The following is a 27952-nucleotide window of genomic DNA, read 5'->3' on the forward strand; positions in this document are numbered from 1 at the left end:
GAGAAGCATTCGCTTCGCATGACGGCGGTACTCACGGTACGAGCTGATGGGACCAAGCTGCCCATCCTCTTCATCATGAAGGGGGTGCCTGGCGGTCGCATCGACGAGCTCAGCACGTTCCCTCCCGGCCATCACTACGTGGTTCAGGAGCGTGCCTGGATGGACAAGCGTGTATGGGCCACGTACCTTCGGGATGTCCTCGGCGAAGCCATCGAGAAGCCGTCAGTCGTGCTGCTGGATAACCTTGAGTCACATGTGTCGGGTGAGTTGTACAACATGATGTACGAGGAGCTAGGAGCCCACCTGTGTGCGTTGCCACCGAACGCGACGTCGGTGTGTCAACCCCTTGACGTTGGGGTGATGGCGCCGTTTAAGCGCAACCTTCGTAACTTGTGGCTGCTCGAAGACATCATTGTTGGTGATGATGACGACCCATTTTCGCTTACCTCGCGACAAAAGCGAATGGCATTGGTGAAGTGGTCGATTGCAGCATGGGACCTTGTGTCGAGCCAAGAGATTCGCCGCAGTTTCGAGAAAGCTCTCCCTCACTGAAGGATGTCCAATTAATTATTTAAGTTATCTTCATTCTTGTAACAGGATTTAGATTAATGTAAAATAATTGGAAAAGGTTTGACACTTCCTGGGAATTGAACCCGGGCCCCTTCCTCTATTACTTTGATGCCGTAACCCTTAACCATTGAGCTACCGCGACTGGAATCATCCATCCATTCATATATTTTGTGTAGGACACACATCGTAAACCGATTACCTGGTTCTTTACATCCCATATTGTTGTCGTTTGAAGCCATATCGGTGGGAAATCATACTACACAATATAATTACCTGCAATAAAATGAATTGACGTCACTCAGCGTGAATAAAAATTTCAAAATTGCGCATTGATTGGCTCAAAACGAAACGTACATCGAAGTTAGCAATCCAATCAAATGATCCAATTCACGTAGGACTCGAAGACAAAGTAGGCCTTGCATTCCGTCGTTCCCTGTACAACAGCACTATATGCAGCTGCCAATCAAGTACTCCCAATCGAATGGACGTAACATTATCCGGACGATTTATCTGGATTTAGCCTCACCAGCTATGTCACCATTGCGAAAATGTCGAGCCAACGGAGCAATTACAGACGAAAGTGGTTGTGCAAGATCGACGACAGCGTGGCATGTGACAAGACGTGACAGCACTCCAACGATGGGTTCAATACACATGTTGTGTCTGTCCATAAGTTGGAGTGGGTCCGCAACGGCCGCGAAAGATTTGGAGCCAAGATCGACGCCCCCCACTCGAGGACGCTCCATCTAACGAGGACGATGTCGTATGATGATAGAATTTGTTGACGTGACTCGTAGCGAAGGCGACTCTTTTGTTGATGATGCAAATAGGTCGCAAAGTTGGCGTTGACGCATACGACGTGCTTAGTGCTTTAGGAGTAGACGCGCCAGTTGTAGTGCCAGTGCAACCAATCACGGTAGAGCTTGTCGCGACTCCTACTGATGAAGACCGATGTAGTGCTTGCCACCACCGTCGCAACTAAATCTAAGACATCTGATTCGTTGCATTCCATGGATTTTACAAGATAAGATTAATCGATGTACTATATGTATGTGGATTTTATATACATAACGTGACGGATCTGTGATTTACCGATTTTGAGCTACATTCAATCGACTGTGGGTTCGTTGTTTGTGGCACAGACAGGCACCCGACAAATAGAACAGTATTTTGTAGTGCCCCTGTTCATGTTACCAACGCACACGAAGCATTTCTTTACGATCCGTCTTGCTCCGGAGTAGCCTTCTCCTATCTTGAACGGGACACATTCATGCCCATCGCCAAACACAACGTTGTGCGTAGCGACATCATCGTCCATGCTGACAGGACAGAATGACGAAGTGTGAAACGATCAGGTAGTTTTTTATAATTGGCTACTGTACGGTTTCGTACAACAGAAATACACATGTAACTTACTGTTAACGTAACTTATTTAACCCATTTACGTATCTCTTGGGTAGTTTTTTACAATTTGCTACTCCACAAGTATACGAATCTTTCAATGTAACGATTGAATTATCCTCAATTTATTCAAAGGAAACTCTACATGTCCAATATCATCATTACACCCATGACCGCGTTTCGCCACGTTCATACGCTACCAAGTGACGAGTTTCCCTCGTTCCGACTAACACTACCTCGCATTGGTGTATCACATTCAAACAGCGACGCATGCACATTGGTTCATGTTGACGAGCACTACACGCACCTTGCCCAGCCTCATCAAATGAAGTCACAGTACACTAGGTGCACCAGCCAAATATGTCACACCAACGACGAATGAATACCGCGGTGTGAGGCTGCGTACAAGATCCAAACTTGTCAAGTGTCCAGTACTACTGTTGTCAGTATGTGTGGATACCACAGGATGGGTGAGGATGGAATAGCATCACCGGTCAAGCCCCATGTACGAACTTGGGTGGTAACAATTCATAACAATGATTCTGATATTGGTGCCAATAGGTGAGCGAAGACATGTTACACGACCTGCGGTCATGGATCGGCGAAGACCCTTTTCAAGATGCTGCGCGTACACTTTCAGTCGGGCAATTATGATGATGCAGCGTGTCCTACTCTCCGGCAAGTGCAACAATCCATCAACTATGTGCGAACCAAGGAGTTGTACCACAAAAGTACTGTGCCGGCTGTTGAAGAAGCGTTGCAACATTGGGATCTGCCAACCGCCCAAGAAGATCAAGAAATCCATCACCCATTCGTATTTGGCGTGGAAAAAGTTGATGGCAAGCCCCGCGCGTAGGTAATGGTGGCCTGCGGTCGTTTCGAGTCGGTACGATATTTCAATGCAGTGTAGATAATAACACATGTAATGATGTTGTATACGATGACAATGTTATGCATTCATATTCGTACTTAGGGTTCACGACGCTTGACGTCATGAATCGATACAAAACGACTTGCGAAGATAACCCCGCCGCAAGATCTTGTGCCACGGCCTGGAGTAAGAGAGGGAAAGTCCCTGGCGGGGAGATGTGGTCACTGATGGCTCGTCCGCGGCCACTCCCTACGGCAGCTATGGCATGACCGCTGCGCAGCCCTCCATGCCATCAGTGACCACATCTCCCTGCCAGGGACATTCTCTCGATTGGTAGTTTGAATGCGTCGAATGGAAAGTTGGACGCCCTTGTTGAAAGTATGACAGAAGCCGAAAAATCCATGCGGCATTGTAGGGAAATATTTTGAATGGCAATGCTATTCAGCGTGAACTACTAACGCATCTCAAGGGCTTGAATAACAATCAATAACATGGAAAGTTGATTATTCATTTATTTTGTTACACAAGCGCAATCTATGTTTTTAAGGCATTGCTAGCACTGACAGCTTGGTCGCCATCAACTCAATTCCTCTGGCTCGATCTGGTGATATCGCCCCCAGTGTGCTTCCATTCGGCATGTTCGAAAAACTTATAGCCACAGTCGGCAAGGAAAAATGTCCCCGGTGGAATAACCTAACAAAATGTGAATCCAACAAGGAACCGACTCCAACTAGCTTACTTTGTGAGCGACTAATCCAAATTGCGAGCGGTTGGACAACGATTTGTCGTTTTGTGAACCGGAGCGGATGGAAAACGACATAAATCTCATCTTGTGATCGACGACGACCCCTACATAGGATAATTTTCTCATCGAGATAAATAAAAAAGCACTTGCGACAATACTACCCTTCGTGGTCATAAAATCGTTAGACGGCTATCAAGCTGCCATCGATCATCCAAATAGCGTTTGGAATCCCACCAAGACGTTCAAACCCACAGGCAACTGCCGACCACGGGCGATGTTTAAGGCAACGCAATGGTATCGGAAAGGTATGTTAACAGTGTACGTGAAACTTGGCCAAACGTAGCAGTGAGTTCGTGTTGCGCTGATGCCGGACACTTGTTCAGAAGTCGCGAAGACATCTGAATGGGTCACACAGTGCAGAGCTACCAAATACGGTGTTGTAATGCAGCCGGGGGTTGGCATCTAGCCAACAGCTCGTCACGCGGGACACAATGCTGTCACACGTTGCTTGACTGCAGCGCAGGTTGCAGCGCAACCAGCCATCGTACTCCACACAACAGCCAACCCGACGACAACGGCCAAAAACAACCACGAATGCGGACGGCGCGAAAGGCCCAACGGACCCAGAACAACCGCGCAAACAAAAACAAAAAAGGCAACAAAAGCAACAAGCATCACCGCATGCAAAACACGTGGGCGAAATGGAAAAACAAAGAAAAAAACAAAAGAACCAAAAGACAAAAAACAAACAAAGAAAGACGCGCAACCGCACATCCAAAAAGAATATATAAACAAAAACCATAACGAGAAAAATAGGCGCACTGCACATAGAAAAGATAAAAGCAACGCAACCTAAATCCGCAAGGAGTTTTCGAAGCTGCATTACATCCGATACCTGCAGAAACAACAACAAGACGGAGATGCAAAGCCTCCATCACAGATAGGAAGACCGTTGAATGCATGCCAAAAAACAGCTCGGAAACTGAACCAACAGGACAAACCGGAAAAAAAGCAATACGCGAAGGGAGGGAAGCAACCAAAAAGCGCACAAAATGAACGAGTAGACAAGAAAAGAGCAAAAAATCCAAATACTTCATCGCCCCAAAGGCTGCCCCAACAGATGCCAACAAAGTGAAAAAAAGGACGCCACCATCGGATGAAAAAGCAGCAGTGAGATGCCACACCAGGAAAGAAAATGGACCGACATCAGCCAACATCGCAGAAAGAATGACAGGCACCTCGAAACCATCAACAGAACAGACGAAATCAAGAACAAAACCAGAATCCACACAACTTTCGATCCGCACCGCGTCCATAGAAAACGAGACGATCGGAAAAAGAACCACACATACAAAAACAGGTCAGGACATAATGTCATGGGGTGCAAGCCAGAACACCACAAAAGCGATTCAGATAAAGCCCGCCCACCACCAAACGCCAAGACAATCACAAACAGCGACCGACAAGCAGCCGACAAAATTACTACTCGTATATCAAAGGCTTCCAAGAAATAAGATGGACAACGACGAAAACGAAAGACACGGCGAGACGACGGGCACGATCGAAATGTAAGCACCGCAAAACTTGAAACAGAACATAACGAAAAAGTGCTCAGGACCGAATCACCCAAATCAAGAATACAAAACGCACACACACGCAAGAACGACACCAGAAGCCAATTTGAAAAATGCCACCACCAAAGAGACACCCGGAAACAAAACAGGCGACATCAACAAAGTGAAAAAACTCCCAAAGCGAACAAATACATGAAAAAATGTTGCAAAAACGGAATTATTTCATCCGGATACAAAGTACCAACAGTAAAGCAACCACCACACAAACCGAACCCCACAGAGTGAGTACATACGATGCTAAATCTCCGGCTCTAAGTGCACCTAGCGATGCCCTAGTAAGAGGTGAGGTGGTCTGAGCATACCAAGTTCCTTATAAATCTCATTGAAACAGTATTTCGGGTCAAAACAACAGTGGAACTGTTTTAATGAGGAATTGTACTCGTCACGCCCTTCAAAATGCATGTTTTCGCAGCCTCATCGGATGAATGGGTGACGATACTGTATGGCACACACATCAGAAAGTAGGCCAAGCTGGCCGGGAATTACATGAATCACCTTACAGTAACGTTATCACAATAAACTCTGTTTTTTATCCAAGATTTCGTTATCCTGCTTCACTACAGTAATCTCACGAAACAGCATGCAAGCATACTGTATTAATGACGCGTCTATTATTCGAAGGACTGCCCAAACGTTCGATGCGAACAATGTCGATAAAGTTCCGTTGCCACAACACCATTTGCTGTGATCGTTCGAAATGCACCCTCCACCTATGGGCCATTTGGCTCGCGCCGTGTGGCTGCTGGCCATGGCATCAGCTTGTGACGTGGGTCATTATCCGGCAAGCTTGTCGTCGTCTGATTGTTTACCCTGCAGCTACGGCACTTGGAACGATGGGTCACTCGGACAATGTCAGGTATAGTATCGTAAACCTGAATACTCTGGCAACCTGTTTTGCAATAGTTTCCAGTGTCGTGTGGGCCAGGCTCTGAGCCAGCAGGATACGCCGCGAATGCTACCGATTGTTTGCTATGTGTATCGGGCTATTACCATGACGGTAGTGTTCACGACGAAGCGTTGCCGTGAAATAAACCTCTCACGACGATATTGATTTCCTGTAGCTACTGGCACGTCGTTGTGCCAACCACTGCGGTGCCCTCCCGGCTCGGCTAGCACAGTAGTCGGAGCCACGGACGCCACGGACTCTTGCTCTCCTTGCGACGAACGGACGAGCGGAGAAGGCGGCAGCAGTCGCTGTGTGCCGTGTCCCTCCAATTCGTACGCCCCCGCTGGGTCGACCTACTGCACGCCACTGCAGTGTGCCCCAGGGTACGCTGCTTATCCTCACCTTGTGTCCTGACTTGGTGTGTAGTGCGATTCCCAACGCCGCGCCGACCTCCACCACTGACTGCACTCCATGTCCTCGGGGCACGTTTCCTAATGGCACCGCCGGTACTTTGAACAATTCGCGTCCTGACTGCTGAAACGTGACCATTGGCTGCAGATTGCGCTGCGCTCCAGTGCGCTGCAGGGCGTGAGCCGCAAGTGCCTGCCACGTCGGTGTCGGATTGTAGGCCGTGTACTTTGGGCACGTTTTCTCCCGGCGGTGAGTCCGTAGTCTAGCGAACCACTTGTCGGTACAACATTCATATGCATTGTCCAAATAGGGGCGGAACCTTGTGCACCTACTGCGTGCTCACTGGGGTCGGTGGCTACTTTATTGGCTACCGACGCCACATCTTCTTGTCAGATTTGCCCCAACGGGTAGGATTATGTACTGACCGATTGTATTGCGCGTTCGGCCATGCAAACTTATCGTCACTGCGTGCAGGACTGTCTCGACGGCGGACAACACGTGTACGCCTTGTGGAGCAGGCACTTACGCGGCCGGCGACACTTGCTTGCCTGCTGACTGTCCCCCGGGCACGTACGCCCCAGCCTTGGGAGTCGATCCAGTTTCCAGTAACCAAATTATCTTCGTTTAAAGGTTTGAATGTCACCAAATAAAACTAGGCTGTGTCGAGTGTGCTCGAGGCACGTTTGCAGCAGGGGGTGCAGCCGCGACGTGTACTTCGTTTACTTGTCCTGCGGGCTTTGAACCTAGTGCTTTGGCAGCCAATGGCGCTGCCTGTGTTCCTTGTCCCCGAGGTTCCCATATTATATTTCAAACCACAAAACACTCACGATGATCGTCACAGGCTGGTATTCACACGAAAACACTTCGCTAACATGCCAGCCAGCGTTGTGTCCACTTGGCAACCAAGCCAAGTACGAATTGTGTCGTCTCTAGTTCTAGTTGATCATATCTTTTTAGAGAGCATGCCACGTCCGCCACGGACTGCGAAGCATGTCCCGCGACTCAAACCTCCGTGGGAGGGGCAGCGCTTTGCGGCGCTCCGAACTGCACTCAGGGATTCGCGCCAACAGTGGACGGCAGGACGTGTACCCCATGCCCCCTCGGGACTTTTAGTCCTGGCGAAGGTACTTGTGGTTTTAAATTCTCATGTTAAACTCCATCTTGTTAGGGATTCCTTGTGAACCCACACAGTGCCCCCCCAGCTCTGTACCTCGGAAGGATGCTAGCAATGCGTCGGACTGCGTGCCCTGTGACGACGGCTGGACGAACGAAGGAGGGGTACAACTCACGTGCACCCAGTGCAGCTACGGCGACTTTCGCAACGCTTCCATGGAAATTTGTGCCCCGGCCAACTGCGACGATGGATGGGAAGCCACGGTGGCGTTATCGGATGACGTTATCATACCTGAGTTGTGTGTTTTTAGGCTGGCGCGACCCACAGCCGCGACTGCACGATCTGTCCCCAAGGCACGTACGGCCAGCACAACCGCTGCAGCCCCACCACGTGTGCGCGTCACACCTCTAGTCCAAAGGTACCTCCTTCCACCAACCACGATAGTTTCCATCATGCAATGTAGGGTGCCGTGGACCCCACTGCCAACTGCGACGCGTGTGCCCCGGGGTACCTGTCTGCAGGCGGACAGGCCCCGTGCGAGCCCGCGACTTGCGCTCGTGGATCGGCGTGGCAAAGTGATTTGGATGGGTGTGCGTTGTGTCCCGCAGGTATGTTTGTAGGTTAGTTTTTATCGGTTATTGAAGACTGTTGTGCAGGCACGTTTGGACGAGGCGAAGCCACCCTGTGTGCGCCCATGGAATGCCCTCCTGGGTTTAGCTCCACGGTGGTGGGCGCCACCCATCCAACAGACACGTGCACCCAGTGTGAAAGAGGTATGTATTATCCCATCCCTAGCAATTTGTTTTACCTGAACGTTATGGCGCTAGGTTGGTATGGAACGGGGAGTGGGATGGCCTGTGCGTTGGTGAATTGTGCTCCTGGCAGCATAGGTCAGTCGATTTCAAGCCAAACTAGTCGTCGTTTTAATGTGTAATTGGGTACGTAGCCTCGGATGGGCCAACAGTTTCCATCGACGAATGCACTCCTTGCCAAGCCGGTTCGTTTTCAACGGGTGGCGAGAATGCACTGAGGTAATACTAAAATCCGATTCGTCGTGAATTAATATTCTTGGATCTAGTTGCGCAGCGTGCCCTGAAGGCACGTACTCGTCCGAAGGTCAGCCTGATTGCCATCCGACGGTAAATAAACAAAAAAGCATAAGAGTCGTCCTTTTACATTCGTTTAGGAATGTTTGCCTGGGTGGAGCTACCACGTGAACGCGACGTCTGCCACCGACTGCGGGCCGTGCGACGTCGGATTTTCGTCCAACGGGGGCTCGTCGCCTTGCTTTCCGGTGCGTATGTCTTCCTTTTTTCCACACCTGACGTCGTTATACAGATCGCGTGTCCGCCTGGCGAGTACGCCACGGAAAGCTCCGCGGAATGCTCCACGTGTCCTCCTGGCACGTATTCGGTACGTACGTCGATTTCAATCCCAATCGTTCACTACTACGCCAATCAGGACGGAGACTCGATTTGCAAGCCGACGGCGTGTGCCCCGGGGTCCGGCGCCGCCGTGGGAGCTACCCACCCCACGTCCAACTGCCAAGTGTGTGGTCGGGGGGAGTTTAGCCTGGGCGACGATCAACCGTGCACGCCCACCGCTTGTCCTGTCGGGTACAGCACCTTTCTACGGTCGATATAATACTCACTCGATGATTACTTGTATAGCACGGCGTCCAGCGTCGAAGGGTCCGACTTGGAAAAGGGCAACTGCTTGCCGTGCGCCGAAGGGTACTTCAGTGCCGGCGGGGCGGATCAGTGCAAGCAGGCGCGATGTCCTGCAGGTGGACATGTTCACTCACACAGGCACATTATGCATCATATGAATGTGTAGGCGCCTTCTTCCCACTGGGAGCCAAAGATTCGTTGACTAGCTGCCAAGTGTGTCCTGCTGGTGCGGAATTTGCGATTTGTTGCTATACTCACCAGTATAATCTTTAGGCACCTATAGTGATGGCACAACCGCGGGGCCGTGCGCCAATACCACTTGCCCCCCAAGTACGTCTATAATTATATATATCCCATATATTCAGATATATTAAGTGCATGCATGATCCAATTAGGCTCGGCGTCACCCTTGGGGGCCGTCGACCCCATTGCCCAATGCCAAGCGTGTACATTGGGAACGTACAGTCCAGGTTCGTCTAAACCATGTATCTTCGTCATTTTGCGATGTTTAAATCGAATATTACCATAGGCGGCACCGTGCCATGTGTGGACTCCAAGTGTCTGCCTGGGTTTGAACCTGTGGTTAATATGACGTCAGCATCAGACGAATGCAAAGCGTGCGGTCCTGGGACGTTCTCGGCAGGCGGGACGGATGTATGCCGACCCACCTTGTGTGCGCCTGGCACTTCCTCTAACGCTACCAAGGCGTCGCATGCCACTCGTACGTGCACCGGGTGCAGCTACGGCTGGTTCAGTGCAGGGGGTGCAGCCCAGGTACACCCACACGTTCAAGTCATCACTCTTACATGTGCTTACGATAGTGTGCCGCAATGGACTGCGTTCCTGGTAGCGCGTCCAATGCAACCCACCCCACTGCAGGTATACTTTAATCCAGTACAAAAAACTTTAACATGCCTACTACTGTATAGGTGCAAGTGACTCGAACTCTGCTTGTACAACGTGTCCTGCGGGGTACTACAGCCGCGGACTTGACTCTGCGTGTGCACCCACCACTTGTCCACCAGTACAATCTCAATATCACATCGATTTCGCCAGTTACAGTTGGGGGGAACGTAGGGCTCTGCTGCACCCATCGGCAGCACCGACCCACTGGCCGACTGTGTCACCTGCGACGCTGGGTCGTTCAGCCCAGGCGGCACCATTCCGTGTGCGCCCACCCAATGTGTCGCTGGTATCTCGCTATAACATCCCAATACTGTACGATCGATTTCATGGTTTCGTTAGGATCTGCCGCGCCTGCGCAGGCCATCAGTGCCACTGCCAATTGCTCTCAGTGTGCTGCCGGAACGTTCTCGGAAGGCGGCACCGAGTCGTGCGACCGCCAGACGTCCTGCCCCCAGGGCTTTTCGTCGCCGGCAGGGGCGTCGAGCGCGCAAGGCCAATGCGCGCTATGTTTACCTGGGTACGTAAGTCTGACTAACTCGTCTTTTAATGACATAAATACTAGGTGGTTTAGCCCAGGCCAAGACCAACCCTGCACCCAACTGGCATGCCCCGACGGTCAAGGGGCTGCCGAAGGCACCAACATATGCCTCGACTGCCCCCCAGGGTACTATGGCAATGGTATACCATCCTAATCCATCAAGCATATTCATGATTATATTAATAAAAAATATTCATCTTGTGTTTCTGTAGATGCAATCTGCAAACCGATGGCGTGTCCACTGGGCACCGCCTCCAACGCCGTCGCCGCCACATCCCCGACCGACACTTGCGTGCTCTGCCCAGCAGGGTACTCCCTCCATATTCCCCTTAAAGTCAGGGCCAATACCTGGCTTTTAGGACGTTTTCTGCTGGCGGGGTCCACCGATGCCGACCTACGCATTGCCCAGCGGGAACTGCCTCCCCTGCGGTACCTTATCCCCACGTCGTTCCATTTGACTTGACGTTTGCAGGGTGCGGACGTCCCCATGGGCCAATGTGCGTGGTGCCCCAGCGGCCACTTTTCCGCCGGTGGATCCGATGCCTGTGGGGCTGCCACGTGTCCACCAGGCTCGGCCATGCCCGCCGGCGCCGCGTCTGCCAGCGACTGCTTTCCGTGTGCGGACGGGTACTACTCTGCCGGCCACTCGACATCGTGCATCGCATGTGCGTGCGACGAGCCCACTCAAAGTTGTTTTCACGGTACAGTCATTATGTTAATGTAAAAGTGTCTTATGTCTTGTACAGGTGCGAACGAATGTCGCGCTTGCTTGGACCCGTCGGCGGCGTGGCACTCGGACACCAAGACCTGCGTTGGTCCCGAAGCGGTTCGACACACCTTTTGCATACAAGATTTAACACCAAAACCAATCTAGACCTCCCAAGAGCACGTTGTGCACACCAAGGCGACCATCGTTGGGCTGCCTCCATCTTTGTGGAGTCCGTCGCTGACCCAAGCATGGGCCAAAGTCGTGGCGGATGTGATTCCGTCCGCGAAAACGACCCTCGCGTCCGTCGATGCTGCCACGTCAATCACCGACCCCCGTACGCCTTTCCAAACCATGAACTACTAACCATAAATATGCAGTTGGAGCGACGACGCTGGTGTTGGTCACGACAGTCGCCACTGCCGACGACGCGTCGACGCTTCGGGGTCTGTACGCATCCAAAGCGTGGCTGGCGTCGCTGCAAGCAGCCGCTCCATTCCGCAGCCGACTCTCGTACGATGGTCTCCATATAGTGTTGGTTCTATACAAGATGTATTTTGCCATAGGGCGGTCGTGGCTGAAGACGTAAGTCCTAGCGTTGTTGTGTCGTTGGCTCAAACGGATTCGAGTGTGAGCACTGGATTGCGCAACGTGGCGATGGCCGCGATAGCCTCTGTGGGTGGTGTAGCGCGTACGTTCGCCACTGTTCAAAGTGATGGCTTATTGACATGTTTGTATTGGGGTAGTGGTGCTGGTCGTGCTCGTTCTCGTGCGGCGACGCCACCACCGAGACGTTGGCGACAAGGCGACATGCGAGCCCGCGACTGTGCTGGCCATTATCTCGGCCAGTCTTTGAGGCTGTTGCATGTTAACTTGAAATATACTACTAGTATCGTGCATGTGAACATTGACAACACCACGTTGTGTCGTATTGCGAGTCTACGTGAAACATACTCATCACGACAAAGCTCCTCAAAGTTAACAATCGGTACCATATTGGTAGCCTGCTTCCAAGTGACTGTTTGGTATCCGAGGCATTTGAAAGATGTGGTACAAAACGAGCGTATCCGGATATTGCCGGATACCTCGCTGCCAGTGATTCTTGATTTACTCGCACTCGATTAGCCAAGCCAAAGCAAGGATGCCTCGAAGTCCTGAGTCCGACGATGATGACGCCCCGGAAGCCGTGCCGATGGCAGTGGCCAAGTCCAAGGTAAGCTTGCATCTCCACCGCTTATACACAGGATCTGACGCATGCTCAGGCGTTGGCTTCCCGCGAATTGGAGAAGCATGCGCACCAATCCGCCAAAGCAGCCGCAGTGTTGAAGCGGAAGCGACACGTTGAGCCCATCGCTGCGTTGCCCGCCGATGTCTTGGACGCTGTGTCCGCTGCCCGTAAGGAGAAAGAAGTCGTCGAACAGCAACTCGCCCAAGACAAAGCAGATGCGGAGGCGATCGAAGCTAAACCGAAAAAAGCGCACAAACCCGCGACCCACGTCCGTCGATTTGGAACCATTCAGGTCACGACGTTGAATGCTCCCACTCCGGTACGAACCTATTGCCTATACTCGGAGCAATTATCTCACGACGACGTTGCGTAGGCGGCAGATGTACTCACGGACTCCGCCAAGGCGTTCTTGGTCCAACGCACTGCCCCTGGGCGGCCCCGTTCCAAGGTAGTCGAGCCCACAAGGTCGTCTTCTCGCCGTCGGAAAAAGTAATCTAAATCAATATCCTGCGACCCATGATCTTGCTTTCAAATGAACAACCAAGTTCCATGTTGCGAAACGCAGCAATATCGACGAATTGCAATTACTCCAATTTGATTGGCTAAAACAAGGATATCTGTGATTGGACAGATAACGCAGTGCTTGTTGTGGATTGGTGGAGTCAATACTCACCATTGATTGGTTAATGGATCGCCAAGCAAGGGATCTGATTGGTGATAAAAATTCACCGCGTGGATTGGTTAAAAGAAATTCTGCTCTGTGATTGGCTGATGGCCAATCACTGGTGGGCGGCCGTTGGTGGTGGGGCGGAAGTCTCGTATTTTGCATCTTCCCCATTCGCAAGGTAAGGAAGCATGACCGAAGGGCTGCAAATGTAGGAGTATGACGACTGATGGAACAACACTGGTGTAGAAGACATCATCATGGTCCAAGTCACCCCTGTCGCGCGTCGCCCGATCATCAAGAAGAAGGTGACCAAGTTCAAGCGCCACCAGAGCAACCGCTTCAAGCGCGTGTCTGAATCGTGGCGCAAGCCCAAGGGTATCGATGGTCGCGTCCGTCGCCGCTTCAAGGGTGCCATCCGCATGCCCAACGTCGGGTACGGCTCCAACACCAAGACCAAGCACTTGTTGCCCAACGGCTTCTACAAGTTCACGGTCCGCAACGTCGCCGAACTTGACATGGTACTTCTTGAGACCCGAAGCACACAGGAACGAGCGCTTACGATGTATGTGGATAGTTGCTCATGCACAACCGCAAGTACTGCGCCGAAGTCGCGCACAACGTGTCTGGCCGCAAGCGCAAGGAGATCTTGACCCGCGCCGAGCAACTCAACATCCGCGTGACCAACCCCAACGCCCGTGTCCGCGCTGAAGAAGCCGAATAAGCGACGACTTGATGCTGCCTCTGAGGAACGTAGTAGTGGGGAAGACCGCGATGAAGTGTTAACAGGACTAGGCCACAGATGCGTCGACTGTCATACATTAATGAAAGAGATCATGGGTGGACTTCTTGTCCTACGGCACAACTCTTTCCTTCGGACGTGTTATAGCCAAAATGCTCGACGAATATGCTCCGACGTGGCTGGCTCAGCTTGAGTATGTATAGGATCTGAACAATCTCGCTGGAACGACCAAGTGTTCCAGCAACATCCGGTTCTGATGATGACCATTGCTGATTTGACTCCATTTGTGACTCTATAACAAAAGGAGGTGACTCGGTCGACACGAATGTGCGCCACGTTTTGTGAATCCAAGCCACACCTTTTGTTACAATCACCCATCGCATCATGTTTAAACGTGCGTTAAATACCTTTAACAAGACTGCGTTGGATAACACGTTCAGTTCCCCTCCCGTGGTGGTGACCCATAGCGACCTCCCTTCCCTCGCCACCATCACCGCCGCCACTACCTCATCCCACATGAAGCTGCGGCATCTCAAGATCCCGTTCTTTCTCGCTGTAGTCGTTAGTTTGTGCTGCTGGGCCGCCCTCGTCTTCTCCTTCACGTCGACGTCGTCCACAACACCCACCGGCGGAGGACTTCGAGCGTCTGCGAACAAATACCTCGATGGCATTCTCAATCGGCAGCCCCTCGAACTTACCCCCACCATGCGACAACCAAACAATCAGCTCCTTCCCGTGAAACTCCCGCCGTGGCGGCAAAATTTGTCGATGACCAACCCCGCAGACGACTTTGAGTGCCTCGGATGGCGCCAAACGGGCGAGTGCGACCCCGACGGTCCGCGGGAGCCGAACGAGGACAAAGGATGCGACAAAGTCATCACGGCAGGCAACTCTGGCTACTGTGAGGCGCGACACAAGGCCACTGGGACCGTCGTCCGCGCCTTTGTCAGTTCCTGCATTGGCATGAAGGGCGGGTCCCAGTTCGCGTGCAACCAGACGGGGTACCTCCTTGTCCACGTAGCTACATGTTGCTTACATACAACGTTCATCCTAGCGACTTTTTTGCCTATGCGGACCTCCCGTCAAGATACCGCGTCCGACAGCGCACGCCGCCGATTTCCAAGGCCGAGCAAGGGGCGGACCTGACTCGAGGCATTGTCATGGCTGTCTACCCCAAGGTCATGAAGGGTGTCTACGCAGCGATCCATCGAGTATGCCTTTCCACTTCATGGCATCTATCCACTGATACATTCATTATCGTAGCTTCGCGACACCGGATGCAAGCTTCCCGTGGAACTCTGGTACCGCCGCGACGAAATGAACACGTCGCATCCCATCATCTCGACTCTTCTCGCCGAGGTAGGTTCATCCCACTGCGCCGCTCGATTCCTCGACTATGTTCCTAGGGCGGCATCTATGCGCGGGAGATCGTCCAGCCAGATGCCACGCATTTCTACGTCAAGCCATACGCGCTGTACCATAGGTATACACACTATATAACGAAACGCCACTCAAATAGTGTGTGTGACACTATATGATGTATGTAGTGCGTTCACCCAAGTGCTATTGCTGGACTGCGATAACTTTGTGACTGTGGACCCAACGTACTTGTTTGGGATGCCAGAGTTCACCGAAGTGGGTAAGTTGTTATTGTGCTTTCGAGTGGTTTCTCGTTGGAATTTAAATCGATTTGATTGGCTACCTCAGATGAGCTCAAAATTAGTAGCTAATCAAAATCTTCTCAGTGAAATTCAACCAATCAGATCGATTGTGGATCGATTTGGTCGGCGCGATTCGATTGCACCCCCTCCCCAAATATTTGTATCAAATCGACAATATTAACAATATGAACCGAGCGATCGTGGTTGTATCATATATCTTGATCTCTATAGGGGCAATGTTCTGGCCAGACTTTTGGCGCATGAAGAAGACCATCTTCAACATCCACAACACTAGCGTGCTGTGGGACATGCTCGGCGTCTCCTTCGTCGACATGATGGAGCAAGAGTCTGGTCAGGTGCTCGTGGACAAATCGGTAATAGTATATATATATCGACTTGTAGAAATATTTTAACATATTTTTTGATAGAAATCCAAGGATGCGCTGCGCACGCTCATGTTTTACGCGTTCCACCACCCCCGCCTCATCGAGACCCTCGACATGGCGTGGGGCGATAAGGACCTATTCCGGTTCGCTTGGATGAAGTCTCAGACGCCGTTCCATATGATCCAGAAACCCCCTGGCAGCGCCGGCGTCAAGCATCACACGTACGATCCTTTCTCGGCCAAAATATATTTGGATATTTGTATATTGCCAAATCCATAATCGAGAACGAGTGTATATGTTTTATATAAATTGACCTGTTTCATACTATTATCAGGCATACACTAATTCGATGTTGAATGGTCGAAACGAATTCTTTGATTGGCCACTTGAATAGTGTTGTGGGTTTGGATTGGTCGATCGATATTGTATTCGATTGAGCACAGCACACCAATTTCGAATCGACTTGACAATCTTTATATCTTTTATATACATACCCCTGTGGATGATTCAATCGAACCGTTTCCACTATGATGGACGATCCGTTTAGGTACAATTTGTTTTGCGGACACACGATGGTGCAGCACGACCCCCATGGCAAAATTGTGTTTTTCCACCGCAACACGTACAAGCTGACGGGGTATGCCGACGCCCCGCGCATTTGTACGTTTTGTAGTATAGTGCCTACTACTAGTAGTACTATTCCTCACCATCTATGGGCAGGGGACCACGTGCAACAGTACAAGAAGCCCACCGTGGACGACAACTACGACGTCCGCGGGGCCAACGGCGGCGAAGTATTTCCCACGTTTAAGCGGTGCTTCGGGCGGGACACGGCGTACGAGGAGCTGTTCGACCTGACTCCGCTGGTGGACTTCCCCTTTGGCAACATGGAGGAGTCCATCCTCCGCTACGCGCATGACGCGTGGCTGCTGGAGCCGACGACGGAACCCCCCGCGACCACGGAACCCCCCGCGACCACGGACGCCTAAGAACATCCTAATTTTTATATAGAGCCTCGCTCCGACTGCGTTGCCAGTCGAGGGTTCGCGCGGTGTTGAAATGGTCTAGGTTGTAGTGACGAGGTTACAGAATACTATTAATAGTATTAGTTATATCTGTCAACCATTAATATCATGTTATACCGTACAGTTGGACAAAACGTCTCCCAAAATACGTGGGGGGTCCTACTATTAATAGTTTCGCAATTCAACATCATTTGCCAAGCTATTATTTACAGTTAGCCCACCCAACACCTTGGACATTATTCGATATGTCGAAATAGCTGAATATATATATTGTCGGTTTACCCAAAACGTGAACTTTTGGGTTGATTCGCCAAATCTATCGATCGATTCTTTGTCAGTATCACACTAATTTAATTCACACACTAATTCTATGTTGAAATGGTTGAAGAGTGAATTTGATTGGCCACTTGGTTAGTGTTCTGAATTTTGAATTGACTTGACAATACTGTATGACTTTTGTCGCCTCTCAAGGATCGAGGCCGAGGCCTGTGCGGAGCTCCTGGCGCAACAACTGCAGCGCCTGTAGCTTTCCCCGCAAGGCCGCTGCGTCCGCTGCACACTGTTCCAGTTGCTTTAACGTCCATATCTCTGGGTTCTCCATGGGTACTTTGTCCAGAAAGGCCATCAGGGCCCGCGGAATGGCCTGAGGGGACACGTCCAGTCGGTTCGAACATCATGAAAGGACGTACGTGGTTCAGGGGCATGTGTTGAAGATGCAGGTTGAGCTCGGCAAGACGTTGGACATACGTGTGCACCGCTGCGTCGGCATGAGTCATGGAAACGAAGGCAAACAGTACCTTTCTGCATTTGAACTTGTTGATCGCCGTTGAAGTTGCGAACGAGGTATACGCAAGCATCCAGGGCCTTCATGATGGAGCTCAACTTGAGGCTAAGGTCGTCTTCAGCGCTACTTGTATGCTTCGAGCCTGACGAGGGACAGTGAGATCACAATGTGAGAGAGTGTACCGACAGTGTCGAACCTGCCCCTGACGCGGAATACACCTGTGACGACGACGGGCCAGGAGATGGATGAGTCAAGGGACTCGCGAGGGGAGTGAAGGCTGGTGTCGCGGATGTATATCCTTGCATTCCTTGATACGGTGACAACACCATGGAGCCCTACAAACCTCCACTTTCACGCTACCCATCCAGAAATAGTCGGGTATACCGCGGCTTCCATCGAAGGTGAAGGCAAGGGCACACTCATGGAGGACGAAGCATCCGTGATTCCTATTGATATAGAAGAAGGTTACCCCATCCATCGCATGGCGGCGCTCCAGTTGATACCCACGGAACTGCTCGGAGAACTCGGACTGTTCGACATCGGTCAATTTCCAATGTGAGTAAATATCCGGAAAACAGGTTCTAGTTATCCGTCATTTTGCTTATCCACCACCATGCAAGCATGTTCAGATGATCATCTCTGCTACTACGTCCTACGAACCGCTGCTAATATGTTCTACACGTGACGACATAAGTCAGAAGTACACCATGTGATGGATCTACGTTTATATCATTGCATTATACAACAATACGCCAGTCCTTCTTGAGAGGTCCGTCCACGCGGCGGGCCTTCCTACAAGGTACAGCGATATCAAATCCCCTGCCATGTTGCATCGAGCATACCCTTCCGAAACTCCACGGAAGGTCTTGATGCCATAAGCTTTGCCGTGGCTAAGGTCCGCAGATGGCTCGACGCGTGTGATTTCGATGAAGGACGTGGTGGACAAAGGAGATTCCTGTCGTCCGAGTGAGTTCACCAAAGATTAGAGCATGGGAAGCCTACCTCAAAGCGGTCCCAGATGGCGCGGGTGACCTTCTGGCCGACGCCAAAGTTTCGCTTCCCACAGATAGCTTTGAACAGGTTCAGCTTGGACGCGGCGGTGGAGGCGGCCATGTTTGGTCAAAAGGGAATGGTGGCAGGGAATGGACTGGATTGGTGGAGCGAAATACAATACGTTCGCTTTAACTATGACGAATGCTTACAAAATCCTTGATATTAAATAAATCCGACAAACCATAACAAATGTAGTATAAATAATGTCACTATTAGGTTAAAATAATGATGGTTGATGGAAAAAAATTCGACAGCTGTGAGATTTGAACTCACGAGGGTTTCCCCAATAGATTTCGAGTCTATCGCCTTAACCGCTCGGCCAAGCTGTCATATGATTTTTTGATCAAATCACTTTTTCTAGTAGTTTATAGCTCATGCTAATGAAGTGAAACTAACTGACATTACTTGCTACCAGTAACTGTAAACACCTCTAATATTTAAAAGTTGTCTAAGGATAACATTAGAACAATTTGGGAGATTCGGAGAATAATCGAAATGTAACGTTGACGTAAGGTTGTTTGGCTAGTGCGTCGCTAATATACAGTATCGAATTGAAACGATGGCTTGAGATTGATGAGCGTCAACGACATTTTGGAGCATTAATGCTTGGCCAACCACCGAAAAGCAACCCTGCGGATGGCGATGTTTTCTTCGAATTTGGAATGACCTCAGCAAATACTTCGTATATCCTGGTTGTCATTGCCAACTTCCAACGAATTATTGCAGTTAGCTTGGCTTGGCATTGTTCAATTTGTGACATTGTTGAAAATGCCAAGTCTGGGATGGTTCGTGCTGCTATCGGTGGTCGCTGACGCAGCCCAGCCGTGGTGGTCCATGTTGGAATTGATTGAATCCTCCGACGCTTCAGCCGAAGCCGACTCTCCCCCGTCTCGCTGCTGCTTCAACGACGGTGACCTCATCAGTCTCCGTGCCGACACCGACTTGTTCATGGGGCGCTGCGACGGGTGCGTGCCGGGAGGGGCGTACCAGGACTCGGCTTTCGTGCACGTGTCCGATCCGAAGGACGCTCCGTGGGCCCAATGGAAGGTTTTCAATACGTTGGACGGAAAGCTCGTGCTCCAGGCGGACACTGGCAAGTTCTTGGGCAGGTGCAACAACTGTGCACCCGGTGCAGCATACCCTGACGAAGCCTTCGTTCATGTGGAAGACTGGCACACGTCGCCGTGGGCCCAGTGGGTGTGTGTGGATGCTGGTAACGGCAAAATTGCACTGCAAGCCGACAGCGGACGCTACTTGGCCAGGTGCAACAGCTGCCTTCCTGGAGCTTACCCAAACGCCGCGTTTGTGCACGCCACTTCCGTCTCGGAGGCGTATGCCCAATGGACAGTCGTGTCCAAAAATCCATCTGTCGGGCTGTGTGCCCCTAACGCAATCACTCCCCCTCCTACCACCACTTGCATTCCAACATCAGCCCCTGCCCCCATCACTACGGCCCCTACAACTAAACCCGTGACAACAGCCCCCCCTACGACCGCACCGCCAGTCACAACTACCCCTGCGCCCACTGCACCCATCACTACAACCCCAAAGCCCACCACTACGACCCCAAAGCCCACCACTACTGCCCCCGTAACTGCTGCGCCGACTACGACCACCCCTACACCCACCACTACGACCCCAAAGCCCACCACTACAACCCCAAAGCCCACCACTACTGCCCCCGTAACTGCTGCGCCGACTACGACCACCCCTGCACCCACCCCAGTGCCAAAGCCTTGTCCTGCTCGAGTCCGGAAAGCATGGACGGCGCACACCGACGCCGAGAAGGCTTTGTTTCAAAACGCACTCGAACAAGGTACGCTCTGTGTGGTTTGTACAGGACCGTTTTGTTAATGACTGTCTAGCCATGGTGCGTGGATTCCATCACAAATTCATTGAAGTCCACTTGGAATCGAAGTCGGAACATGAAGCCCACGACTGCCTCTTCTTCCTCTGGCATCGGCGGTACTTGCTGGCGTACGAGACCATGTTGCGGTCGTTGGGGGATCAGTATCGGTGCATCACGCTGCCGTTCTGGGACTTCAGCACCCTCAGTGCCAAATACGCCACCGGATCCTGTTCCACCTTCCCCGAGTGTAATCCGCTTTTGTCAGACATGGGCGCGTTGGAAACCGTTGGTTACGACTTGGGGGCCGGAACGTATACAGTCTCCGGAGCGGGTTGTCAAGCCGACACGTGCGTCAAGTCGGCGCACCCCGTCACGCGCAACTTTTGCCAGTCCCAGGACGCTTTCTCCACCAAGCGATGTTATCAGTACGTAGCTGCGTTCTGATATAAGTATCTAGTCTGATTCTGATTCTCCCCAATCAGATGCATCCCTCGCAACAAGTGGTCCCTCACCGCGCCACCGTCGGACACGTACATTTCCAACGTGTACAACCAGTTGTTCAGCTCCAAGCCGTACGACTTTACCAAAGTGACGAAAGGCGTCCAGTACCGATACCACAATGGGATCCACGGGGCGCTGGCGTCTACCATGGGGACGTTTGCATCGCCAGGGGACCCCATCTTTTACGTCCACCACGTTCGTACATATATCCACTCAAGTGGTACATATATCGATATATCGATGCTCAGTGTATACTGTAGGCGACGGTGGATGCGCTGTATGCGATATACTACCAATGCGTCGTTCCCCCTTTGAATGTTGACCTAAAGCACTCGACCGTGTGGCCGAATCGGGCGGACTGGGGTGCGTCGTGCAGCAAGGTCCGCAACGGTGTCACAGGCGCGTACGAGCCGACGGACCATTTGACGATGAACTTGATTGGGGCAAATGGCAAGTACGTGGACGTCCAGGACCCGTCGAGTGTGCTCAAGCCGTTCTTCGACGCCGTGGGGCTGCAAACATTCGCCGACTTGTACGATATCCGGGCGTTGGGCGAGATGTCGTACTCGTACGACTTCGGACTGAGCAGTCTGGGAGGGTTGGCCCAGCAATGCGACAAGTACGGTAGCCCCACCACGGTTCGCGTGGGTTTAGAAGAGGCCACGACTGGTACGTCGGGATGACTTGCTTAGTTGGAATGACTAACATGTGACTAGATGAGGTCGTGTCCAAGGAAGATCAGTTCATGCGTGAAATGTACCTGTACTGCCAGGCCCAGAACGTGCCGCAAGACCAAATCATGGAGCGCATCAACTGGATGCAGTGCGTCTTCCACAACGAGTGCAAGCAAGGCGTGTTCGATTACTCCGACGCGTTCCGAACGTCGTTCGACGTCCACGGGTCCCCCTACTGCTACGTCACGATCTCGCAACTGGCCAACAGAACCCTCAGCATCAACGTCCCTGGCTGGGAACAAGTGTATGCTCGCCACTACTCGTGCGCGTCCACCGTCATGTAGATATATGACCGTCATGTAGATATATGACCTCAAACCAACATGAATATGCATATAATACTTCGAGTGTCTCGCAGTCCTCCAACGAATAACAATCCACGAAGGCTCCAATGCCCTGGAGCCTGATCGGCAATGATGTTCGACTGAAGCGTCAGCCGGTGGTAGTATGTCGATGTGTCTTTGGACCCTTAGACTTACTATCTTGGCCACAGTGATTTGGCGCGGCAGACGAACCTCTATGGAGCTCTGCCTCCCTCCCATCTACCTGCTATCCTTCGATCGTCGTCATGACGATACTCCAGTATTCAAGCAAATTCGTCGATGGTTTAACGCATGTCACTTGGACACAAAAATAGGTTAAATGTCTTTCATGACTACGCAATCGGTACTTCGATTTAAAAAACGTCGTGCGATGCCTTTAACGTTTTATGGTTACTTGGAATCGCAACGGTGATTGGCTATCTCAGGCCGAGTCGACATGACACGCCAACGTCGATGCATATTGATAAACTTATGCAAATATTGGGTGATATTTTCACGTATTTTTCGTGTTTTCGTCGCCGGCCACATCATCCAGGCGGTATTATCCGGACGATCCCCCGCCACTTCCTTCATGTGTGGCTCTCATTTGCACATTTGCTTGCTTGAACTAAAGATGTTGGCTCGTTCCATGACCCTCCGCTTCTTCAGCGCCGCCGCCGCCGGCAAGAAGGTGGCCGTCCTCGGCGCTGCCGGTGGTATCGGTCAACCCATGTCGCTCCTCCTCAAGGACAACGACAAGATCTCGCACTTGTCCCTCTTCGACGTGGTCAACACCCCGGGTGTGGCTGCGGACTTGAGCCACTGCAACACCCGCGCCAAGGTCACCGGTCACGCCGGCATGGACAACATCGAAGCTGCTTTGACTGGCATGGATGTCGTCGTGATCCCCGCCGGCGTGCCCCGCAAGCCTGGCATGACCCGTGACGACTTGTTCAACACGAACGCGTCGATTGTGCAATCGCTCGCCACGGCCGCCGCCAAGTACTGCCCCAACGCCATGCTCTTGATCATTGCCAACCCCGTCAACTCGACCGTGCCCATCGTCGCGGAAACCTTCAAGAAGTTTGGCGTGTATGACCCCAAGCGTCTCTTCGGGGTGACCACGTTGGACGTGGTGCGCGCCAACACGTTTGTCGCTGAATCCCAAGGCTGGAACCCTCGCACGACCAACGTGACGGTCATCGGCGGTCATGCCGGTACCACCATCTTGCCTTTGTTGTCCCACCTCAAGTTGGACAAGAAGTGGTCCGACGACGAACTCCATGCGTTGATCAAGCGCATCCAATTCGGCGGTGACGAAGTGGTCAAGGCCAAGGACGGCGCCGGGTCTGCCACTCTCTCCATGGCGTATGCCGGTGCTCGCTTCACCTCGTACGATTCATCATCTATCTCCCACATTCTACAGCATTCCTAATTGTGCGTGTAGGCGGCTGTTGGATGCTTTGGCCGGTGAAAAGAACGTGGTTGAATGCTCGTACACGCAGAACAACGTGACGAGCCTCGACTTTTTCTCGACCCCCGTGACCCTTGGCCCCAACGGTGTCGAAGAAGTCCACTCATTCGGCAAGTTGAACGCCGTCGAGCAAGCCAACTTCGACGCCATGTTGCCAGGTAGGTGGAACATCCTTCAATTGAGTGTCGAATTGCTGATCGTATTGTTTATAGACTTGGAAAAGCAAATCGCCAAGGGCGTCGAATTTGTGCACAAGAAGTAATTCAAATGACCACGTCGTTTTCAATTGTAAACAGTGATAGTATTTGTAGTCGGGTCGACGAATAAGTTCGAGGTTATAAATAACGTAGATTGCCTAAGGTGCACTCAACCAATGGAATTGCTTTAATTTTTGAATAGCCAATCGAATCAGTAGAAATATGAAATCACCAAAAATCAGCAACAGCATACATATTTTAAGCTTAAACTGAAGCCAATGAACGATACGCTGAAGTCTATTCACAGTCAAGCCAATTAAAAGTGTAAATAATCAGAAGAATGCCCAACCTTTTGGCTTCATGCAGCACTTTGCATAACGTTAATTGAAATCCCGGTCCTGAGAGTCGAATAAGCTGCATTTTATGACGAAATCTCTTTCATACCGGTAAATTGGCCATTTACGAAATAATTAATTCAAGGCATGTGATTGGCTGGGCATACAGTATCCGTTTTGGAAAGGCTGCTACAAATAGTAGGAAGACAAATAAATAATTGGAAGTGGGGGGTTACGAATAAGGGCGAGAGGGTGCCTTGAACGAGTCATTTTGAACTTGTCCGACGATGGTGCTGTACGTGATTGGGCTGGGTTTGGGCGATGAGACCGACATCACGGTCCGTGGTCTGCGTGCTGTGCAGTCCTGCGACAAGGTGTACTTGGAGAACTACACGAGCATCCTTGGCATCGACCACAAAACCTTGGTACACGTCCTCTGCCATCACGGTGCCCGTCTAATTCCCATGTGACCAGAGCGAGTTCTACGGCCGTGAAGTGATCCTCGCTGACCGTGACTGCGTGGAAACCGGCGCCGAAGTGATCTACGCCAACGCCAAGGAGCAAAACATCGCGTTCCTCGTCGTCGGCGATCCTTTCTGGTACATCCAACCCCTCCCATCTCACCTCTCGATCTGAACCGGCTCCACTAGCGCCACGACCCATTCCGACTTGATCTTGCGCGCTCAAGAGATCGGCGCCAAGGTCAGTCTATCCGCATCTCGACATCCTATCTCACAAGATGACGCAGGTGGAAGTGATTCACAATGCGTCCGTGATGGGCGCTGCGGGAGCGTGCGGACTCCAGGTATGCTTATCTCATACAGTCACCTTTTGTGACCTTTGTATAGCTGTATAGCTACGGGCAAACGGTGTCGATTCCATTTTTCAACGACAAGTGGCGCCCCGACAGCTTTTACGACAAGATCGCGTTCAACCGCAAGGGCGGCCTGCACACGCTGTGCCTTCTAGGTACTCAATCTTCTTGTAAACACTTGTAACAAATAGCGACCACAAACTAGACATCAAGGTGAAGGAGCCGGACTTTGAAGCCATGGCGCGCGGCCGCACCGTGTTCCTGCCGCCCCGCTTCATGAGTGTGAACCAGGCGGTGGAGCAGCTGCTCGAGGTGGAAGACAAGCGCCAGGAGGGCGTGTACTCGCGGGACACGCTGTGTGTGGGTATGGCGCGGTTGGGCCAACGCGACCAAAAGTAGGTCACGTTTTGTTAATTCATATGGCGTCACACGTTATAGGATCGTGGCCGGCACCCTCGCGGAGCTACTGAGCGTCGACTTTGGCGCGCCGCTGCACTCGCTCGTGATTGCCGGCGACGTCCATTTCCTCGAAGAAGAGATGCTCGCGCAGTTCAGCGTCAAGTTGTTGCAAGCCACCACCACCGCAGACGAAACTGCATAGAACCCCTCGATCTGCCCTCAATTATCAATGACATTTGTATATTTGGCTATATTCAAAGTTGAAGAATTGTATATATTGTCGATTTGATACAAATTTGGGGAGGGGTGCAATCGAATCGCGCCAACCAAACCGATCCACAATCGATCTGATTGGTTGAATTTCATTGAGAAGGTTTTGATTGGCTAATAATTTTGAGCTCATCTGAAGTAGCCAATCAAATCGATTTGAATTCCAACGAGAAACCACGCCACAACACGAAAATTCACTCGAAAGCACAATATACATATTCCGATTTTCTTGAAATTTCCCAATTTTGCATGGTTCGTTCAATCGACCACAAATAGAGCCGAGACATCTGATTGGCCATTATCCACTTCGCCCTTTCCAGTAGAAACTCGAAAATGGATTGTAGCCAATCAGCGACAAGTAATTTCAGATTGACCAATGGGAGAGATTAGTGCTCGATTCGCTCGGCGAGATTCAATTGAACGGGGTCCGGAAATTCATACCGAATCTCCAATACATTGCCTTGGAACTTTCTTGGAGCTCAAGAACAACAATACTATTAATAGTACCACTCGGTAGTGAATCAGGATTATTAAATATTATTTTATGCCATATATGGCTAAATATAATGACAGAACAATCCATACACTACGTGAACAATGAAATATGTTTCAGCGAACAACAATACATTAGTACTAGTATTGCAGGATATTTGTTATGTACACGTGCTTCCTATAATAATATAGTGTTGCCGCGTTAGAGCATGTCCAAGAAGTCGTCGTCGGCGCCGTCCAGCACTTGCTTGGCTGTGACGTGGGTCTGCGACACTGGCAGGTGGCTGTACGCCTGGCTCGCCTCCTCCGCCTCGTCGTCCTCATCAGTCGACGCATGCTTGTCATCGTCGGAGTCGTCGGGTGCTGAGTCAGCATGATCGCGGCGGCTGGGGGCTTTGGAAGAGCTTTGAAGCGATTTGATCTTGGCCTTCTTTTCGTTGAGCAGCGCCACGCACTTGTGGATTAATGTGGACTCGACATCGTTCTTGGCAGCAATCGCTTTGGTCACCAACGCATCGGATGAACGCACCAGTTCCTCCAACTCCTCCACACGACGACGCAACGCCAGTGCCTTGTCTTCCTATACGTAGTAGCACAGAATGAGCACTTGTTCGTTTTTGAGAGAAGCGCACCTTGACGGCAAATTCGGCACACCATCTCCGCCGCATTGCAGCTTCCGTGGAAGTGCTGTTGGTACATCGTGGCATGGACCACGAATCGAAGCGAAGGTTCATCCCATCTCGATCTTCACGAATAGACACGACTATCTCATTCTCGTCCTCTTGAACGGACACGGAGAGGTCGGTCGTAGGTGATGCGGTACTACAAGCGTGATGGAATGTCGAGTGTAGCGACCGAAGGTACTCTTCTCCAGAACATGTGAGGGATCGCGGCTTGTCGCTTTCCCTTCGAATGACTTCATACAATGCGCCATCTTCATATCGCCACAATATGATGTGCAGGCCTTCCGAGCCGAAGAAACTGTCGCCGACGTATGCCACTCCAACCTCCTTCATGCAGCGTTGTGATACCAGTTGGTACGTGGAGTGATGGTCTTATTTACAGTATTCCGCTAATTCTTATTCAGGTTAAATAATCTCCCAAGTCATATGAAGCGCGAGTAGCTCAGTGGTAGAGCGTCAGATTGCAGCTCTGAGGGTCACTGGTTCGAACCCGGTCTGGCGCTTCCTTTTTTCTTGTCGTCCATTGACAACCTATCAACCTAACATGTTGACTTGTCAATCAAAACGTAGAGAACATGGACATTAAGCGTCTTCACTTTGATCTATTAACCTACATCAGACTTCAGCAAGCCTCGATCGAACAAGTCGACGTATTTGCGCTTTCATGGTCGAATCACGCTGCTGCTCGAGTGAAATATAATGTAAACAATCAATTTAAGAGGTTCAATCAATTTAAGATAAAATGGGCGAAATAACCTAACCACAATATTTATATGCAAAGAGCCTCGATCGAATAAGTCGACGTATTTGCGCTTTCATGGTCGAATCACGCTGCTGCTCGAGTGAAATATAACGTAAACAATCAGCTTAAGTGCTTTTAAAGATAAAATGTGCATGGGCCAATGAA

General features: G+C 51.1%; 9 protein-coding genes and 2 non-coding genes across 14 annotated transcripts; 7 read left to right on the top strand and 4 right to left on the bottom strand.

The window, feature by feature from the left end:
- The first annotated feature begins 5872 nt into the window (after positions 1 to 5872).
- H257_05655 (hypothetical protein) lies at positions 5873 to 12372 on the top strand. Its single transcript, XM_009830589.1, has 38 exons — positions 5873 to 6077; positions 6125 to 6218; positions 6283 to 6490; positions 6534 to 6613; positions 6666 to 6767; positions 6829 to 6925; positions 6993 to 7123; positions 7175 to 7309; positions 7360 to 7429; positions 7476 to 7642; positions 7687 to 7895; positions 7943 to 8050; positions 8096 to 8240; positions 8289 to 8405; positions 8460 to 8522; positions 8579 to 8663; positions 8711 to 8771; positions 8819 to 8926; positions 8971 to 9045; positions 9094 to 9248; positions 9303 to 9418; positions 9469 to 9528; positions 9576 to 9632; positions 9698 to 9772; positions 9832 to 10076; positions 10124 to 10181; positions 10232 to 10326; positions 10380 to 10494; positions 10548 to 10725; positions 10771 to 10886; positions 10959 to 11055; positions 11106 to 11175; positions 11219 to 11447; positions 11493 to 11572; positions 11621 to 11789; positions 11833 to 11965; positions 12019 to 12143; positions 12199 to 12372. Exons 1-38 carry the CDS (start codon positions 5919 to 5921, stop codon positions 12306 to 12308), a joined length of 4497 nt encoding a protein of 1498 aa, XP_009828891.1. The 5' UTR covers positions 5873 to 5918; the 3' UTR covers positions 12309 to 12372.
- A 221-nt stretch (positions 12373 to 12593) lies between these two features.
- On the top strand, positions 12594 to 14068 carry H257_05656 (hypothetical protein; the record flags this gene model as incomplete). The annotated part of the gene is made up of 6 exons (XM_009830590.1): positions 12594 to 12665; positions 12715 to 12999; positions 13054 to 13128; positions 13495 to 13525; positions 13594 to 13865; positions 13922 to 14068. The coding sequence occupies 6 exons, from the start codon at positions 12594 to 12596 to the stop codon at positions 14066 to 14068; spliced, it is 882 nt and encodes a 293-aa protein (XP_009828892.1).
- Positions 14069 to 14470: 402 nt separating this feature from the next.
- Positions 14471 to 17288, top strand: H257_05657 (hypothetical protein; the record flags this gene model as incomplete). Of its 3 annotated transcripts, XM_009830592.1 has the most annotated exons (9): positions 14471 to 15087; positions 15141 to 15297; positions 15350 to 15445; positions 15493 to 15569; positions 15634 to 15725; positions 15979 to 16121; positions 16176 to 16354; positions 16681 to 16793; positions 16854 to 17288. In XM_009830592.1, 9 exons carry the CDS (start codon positions 14471 to 14473, stop codon positions 17120 to 17122), a joined length of 1743 nt encoding a protein of 580 aa, XP_009828894.1. In that variant the 3' UTR covers positions 17123 to 17288. The 3 variants fall into 3 exon arrangements, with proteins under 3 accessions (XP_009828894.1, XP_009828895.1, XP_009828893.1); XM_009830593.1 differs by having other exon boundaries at positions 16176 to 16793; XM_009830591.1 differs by having other exon boundaries at positions 16681 to 17288.
- Positions 17289 to 17496: 208 nt separating this feature from the next.
- On the bottom strand, positions 17497 to 18489 carry H257_05658. Of its 2 annotated transcripts, XM_009830595.1 has the most exons (6): positions 18446 to 18489; positions 18327 to 18388; positions 18139 to 18277; positions 17956 to 18084; positions 17848 to 17915; positions 17497 to 17801 (listed from the first exon to the last, which is right to left on the bottom strand). In XM_009830595.1, exons 1-6 carry the CDS (start codon positions 18480 to 18482, stop codon positions 17625 to 17627), a joined length of 612 nt encoding a protein of 203 aa, XP_009828897.1. In that variant the 5' UTR covers positions 18483 to 18489; the 3' UTR covers positions 17497 to 17624. The 2 variants fall into 2 exon arrangements, with proteins under 2 accessions (XP_009828897.1, XP_009828896.1); XM_009830594.1 differs by having other exon boundaries at positions 17497 to 17915.
- Positions 18490 to 18636: 147 nt separating this feature from the next.
- Positions 18637 to 19121, bottom strand: H257_05659 (hypothetical protein). Its single transcript, XM_009830596.1, has 3 exons — positions 18945 to 19121; positions 18785 to 18897; positions 18637 to 18734 (listed from the first exon to the last, which is right to left on the bottom strand). Exons 1-3 carry the CDS (start codon positions 19053 to 19055, stop codon positions 18680 to 18682), a joined length of 279 nt encoding a protein of 92 aa, XP_009828898.1. The 5' UTR covers positions 19056 to 19121; the 3' UTR covers positions 18637 to 18679.
- A 122-nt stretch (positions 19122 to 19243) lies between these two features.
- H257_05660 lies at positions 19244 to 19324 on the bottom strand. Its single transcript has one exon. It is a non-coding gene; the product is annotated as a tRNA-Ser (tRNA).
- A 373-nt stretch (positions 19325 to 19697) lies between these two features.
- Positions 19698 to 22436, top strand: H257_05661 (hypothetical protein). The gene is made up of 5 exons (XM_009830597.1): positions 19698 to 20811; positions 20861 to 21269; positions 21327 to 21540; positions 21606 to 22014; positions 22062 to 22436. The coding sequence occupies exons 1-5, from the start codon at positions 19764 to 19766 to the stop codon at positions 22361 to 22363; spliced, it is 2382 nt and encodes a 793-aa protein (XP_009828899.1). The 5' UTR covers positions 19698 to 19763; the 3' UTR covers positions 22364 to 22436.
- A 551-nt stretch (positions 22437 to 22987) lies between these two features.
- Positions 22988 to 24248, top strand: H257_05662 (malate dehydrogenase, NAD-dependent). Its single transcript, XM_009830598.1, has 3 exons — positions 22988 to 23773; positions 23829 to 24013; positions 24068 to 24248. Exons 1-3 carry the CDS (start codon positions 23016 to 23018, stop codon positions 24115 to 24117), a joined length of 993 nt encoding a protein of 330 aa, XP_009828900.1. The 5' UTR covers positions 22988 to 23015; the 3' UTR covers positions 24118 to 24248.
- Positions 24249 to 24620: 372 nt separating this feature from the next.
- On the top strand, positions 24621 to 25883 carry H257_05663 (diphthine synthase). Its single transcript, XM_009830599.1, has 7 exons — positions 24621 to 24812; positions 24862 to 24986; positions 25038 to 25089; positions 25136 to 25192; positions 25236 to 25356; positions 25407 to 25596; positions 25640 to 25883. Exons 1-7 carry the CDS (start codon positions 24675 to 24677, stop codon positions 25800 to 25802), a joined length of 846 nt encoding a protein of 281 aa, XP_009828901.1. The 5' UTR covers positions 24621 to 24674; the 3' UTR covers positions 25803 to 25883.
- A 593-nt stretch (positions 25884 to 26476) lies between these two features.
- On the bottom strand, positions 26477 to 27396 carry H257_05664 (hypothetical protein). The gene is made up of 2 exons (XM_009830600.1): positions 26995 to 27396; positions 26477 to 26942 (listed from the first exon to the last, which is right to left on the bottom strand). The coding sequence occupies exons 1-2, from the start codon at positions 27376 to 27378 to the stop codon at positions 26565 to 26567; spliced, it is 762 nt and encodes a 253-aa protein (XP_009828902.1). The 5' UTR covers positions 27379 to 27396; the 3' UTR covers positions 26477 to 26564.
- Positions 27397 to 27476: 80 nt separating this feature from the next.
- Positions 27477 to 27548, top strand: H257_05665. The gene has a single exon. It is a non-coding gene; the product is annotated as a tRNA-Cys (tRNA).
- The last annotated feature ends 404 nt before the right edge of the window (positions 27549 to 27952 follow it).

The sequence above is a fragment of the Aphanomyces astaci genome (genome assembly GCF_000520075.1).
Source record: "Aphanomyces astaci strain APO3 unplaced genomic scaffold supercont1.11, whole genome shotgun sequence".
Taxonomy (NCBI): Eukaryota; Oomycota; class Saprolegniomycetes; order Saprolegniales; family Verrucalvaceae; genus Aphanomyces; species Aphanomyces astaci.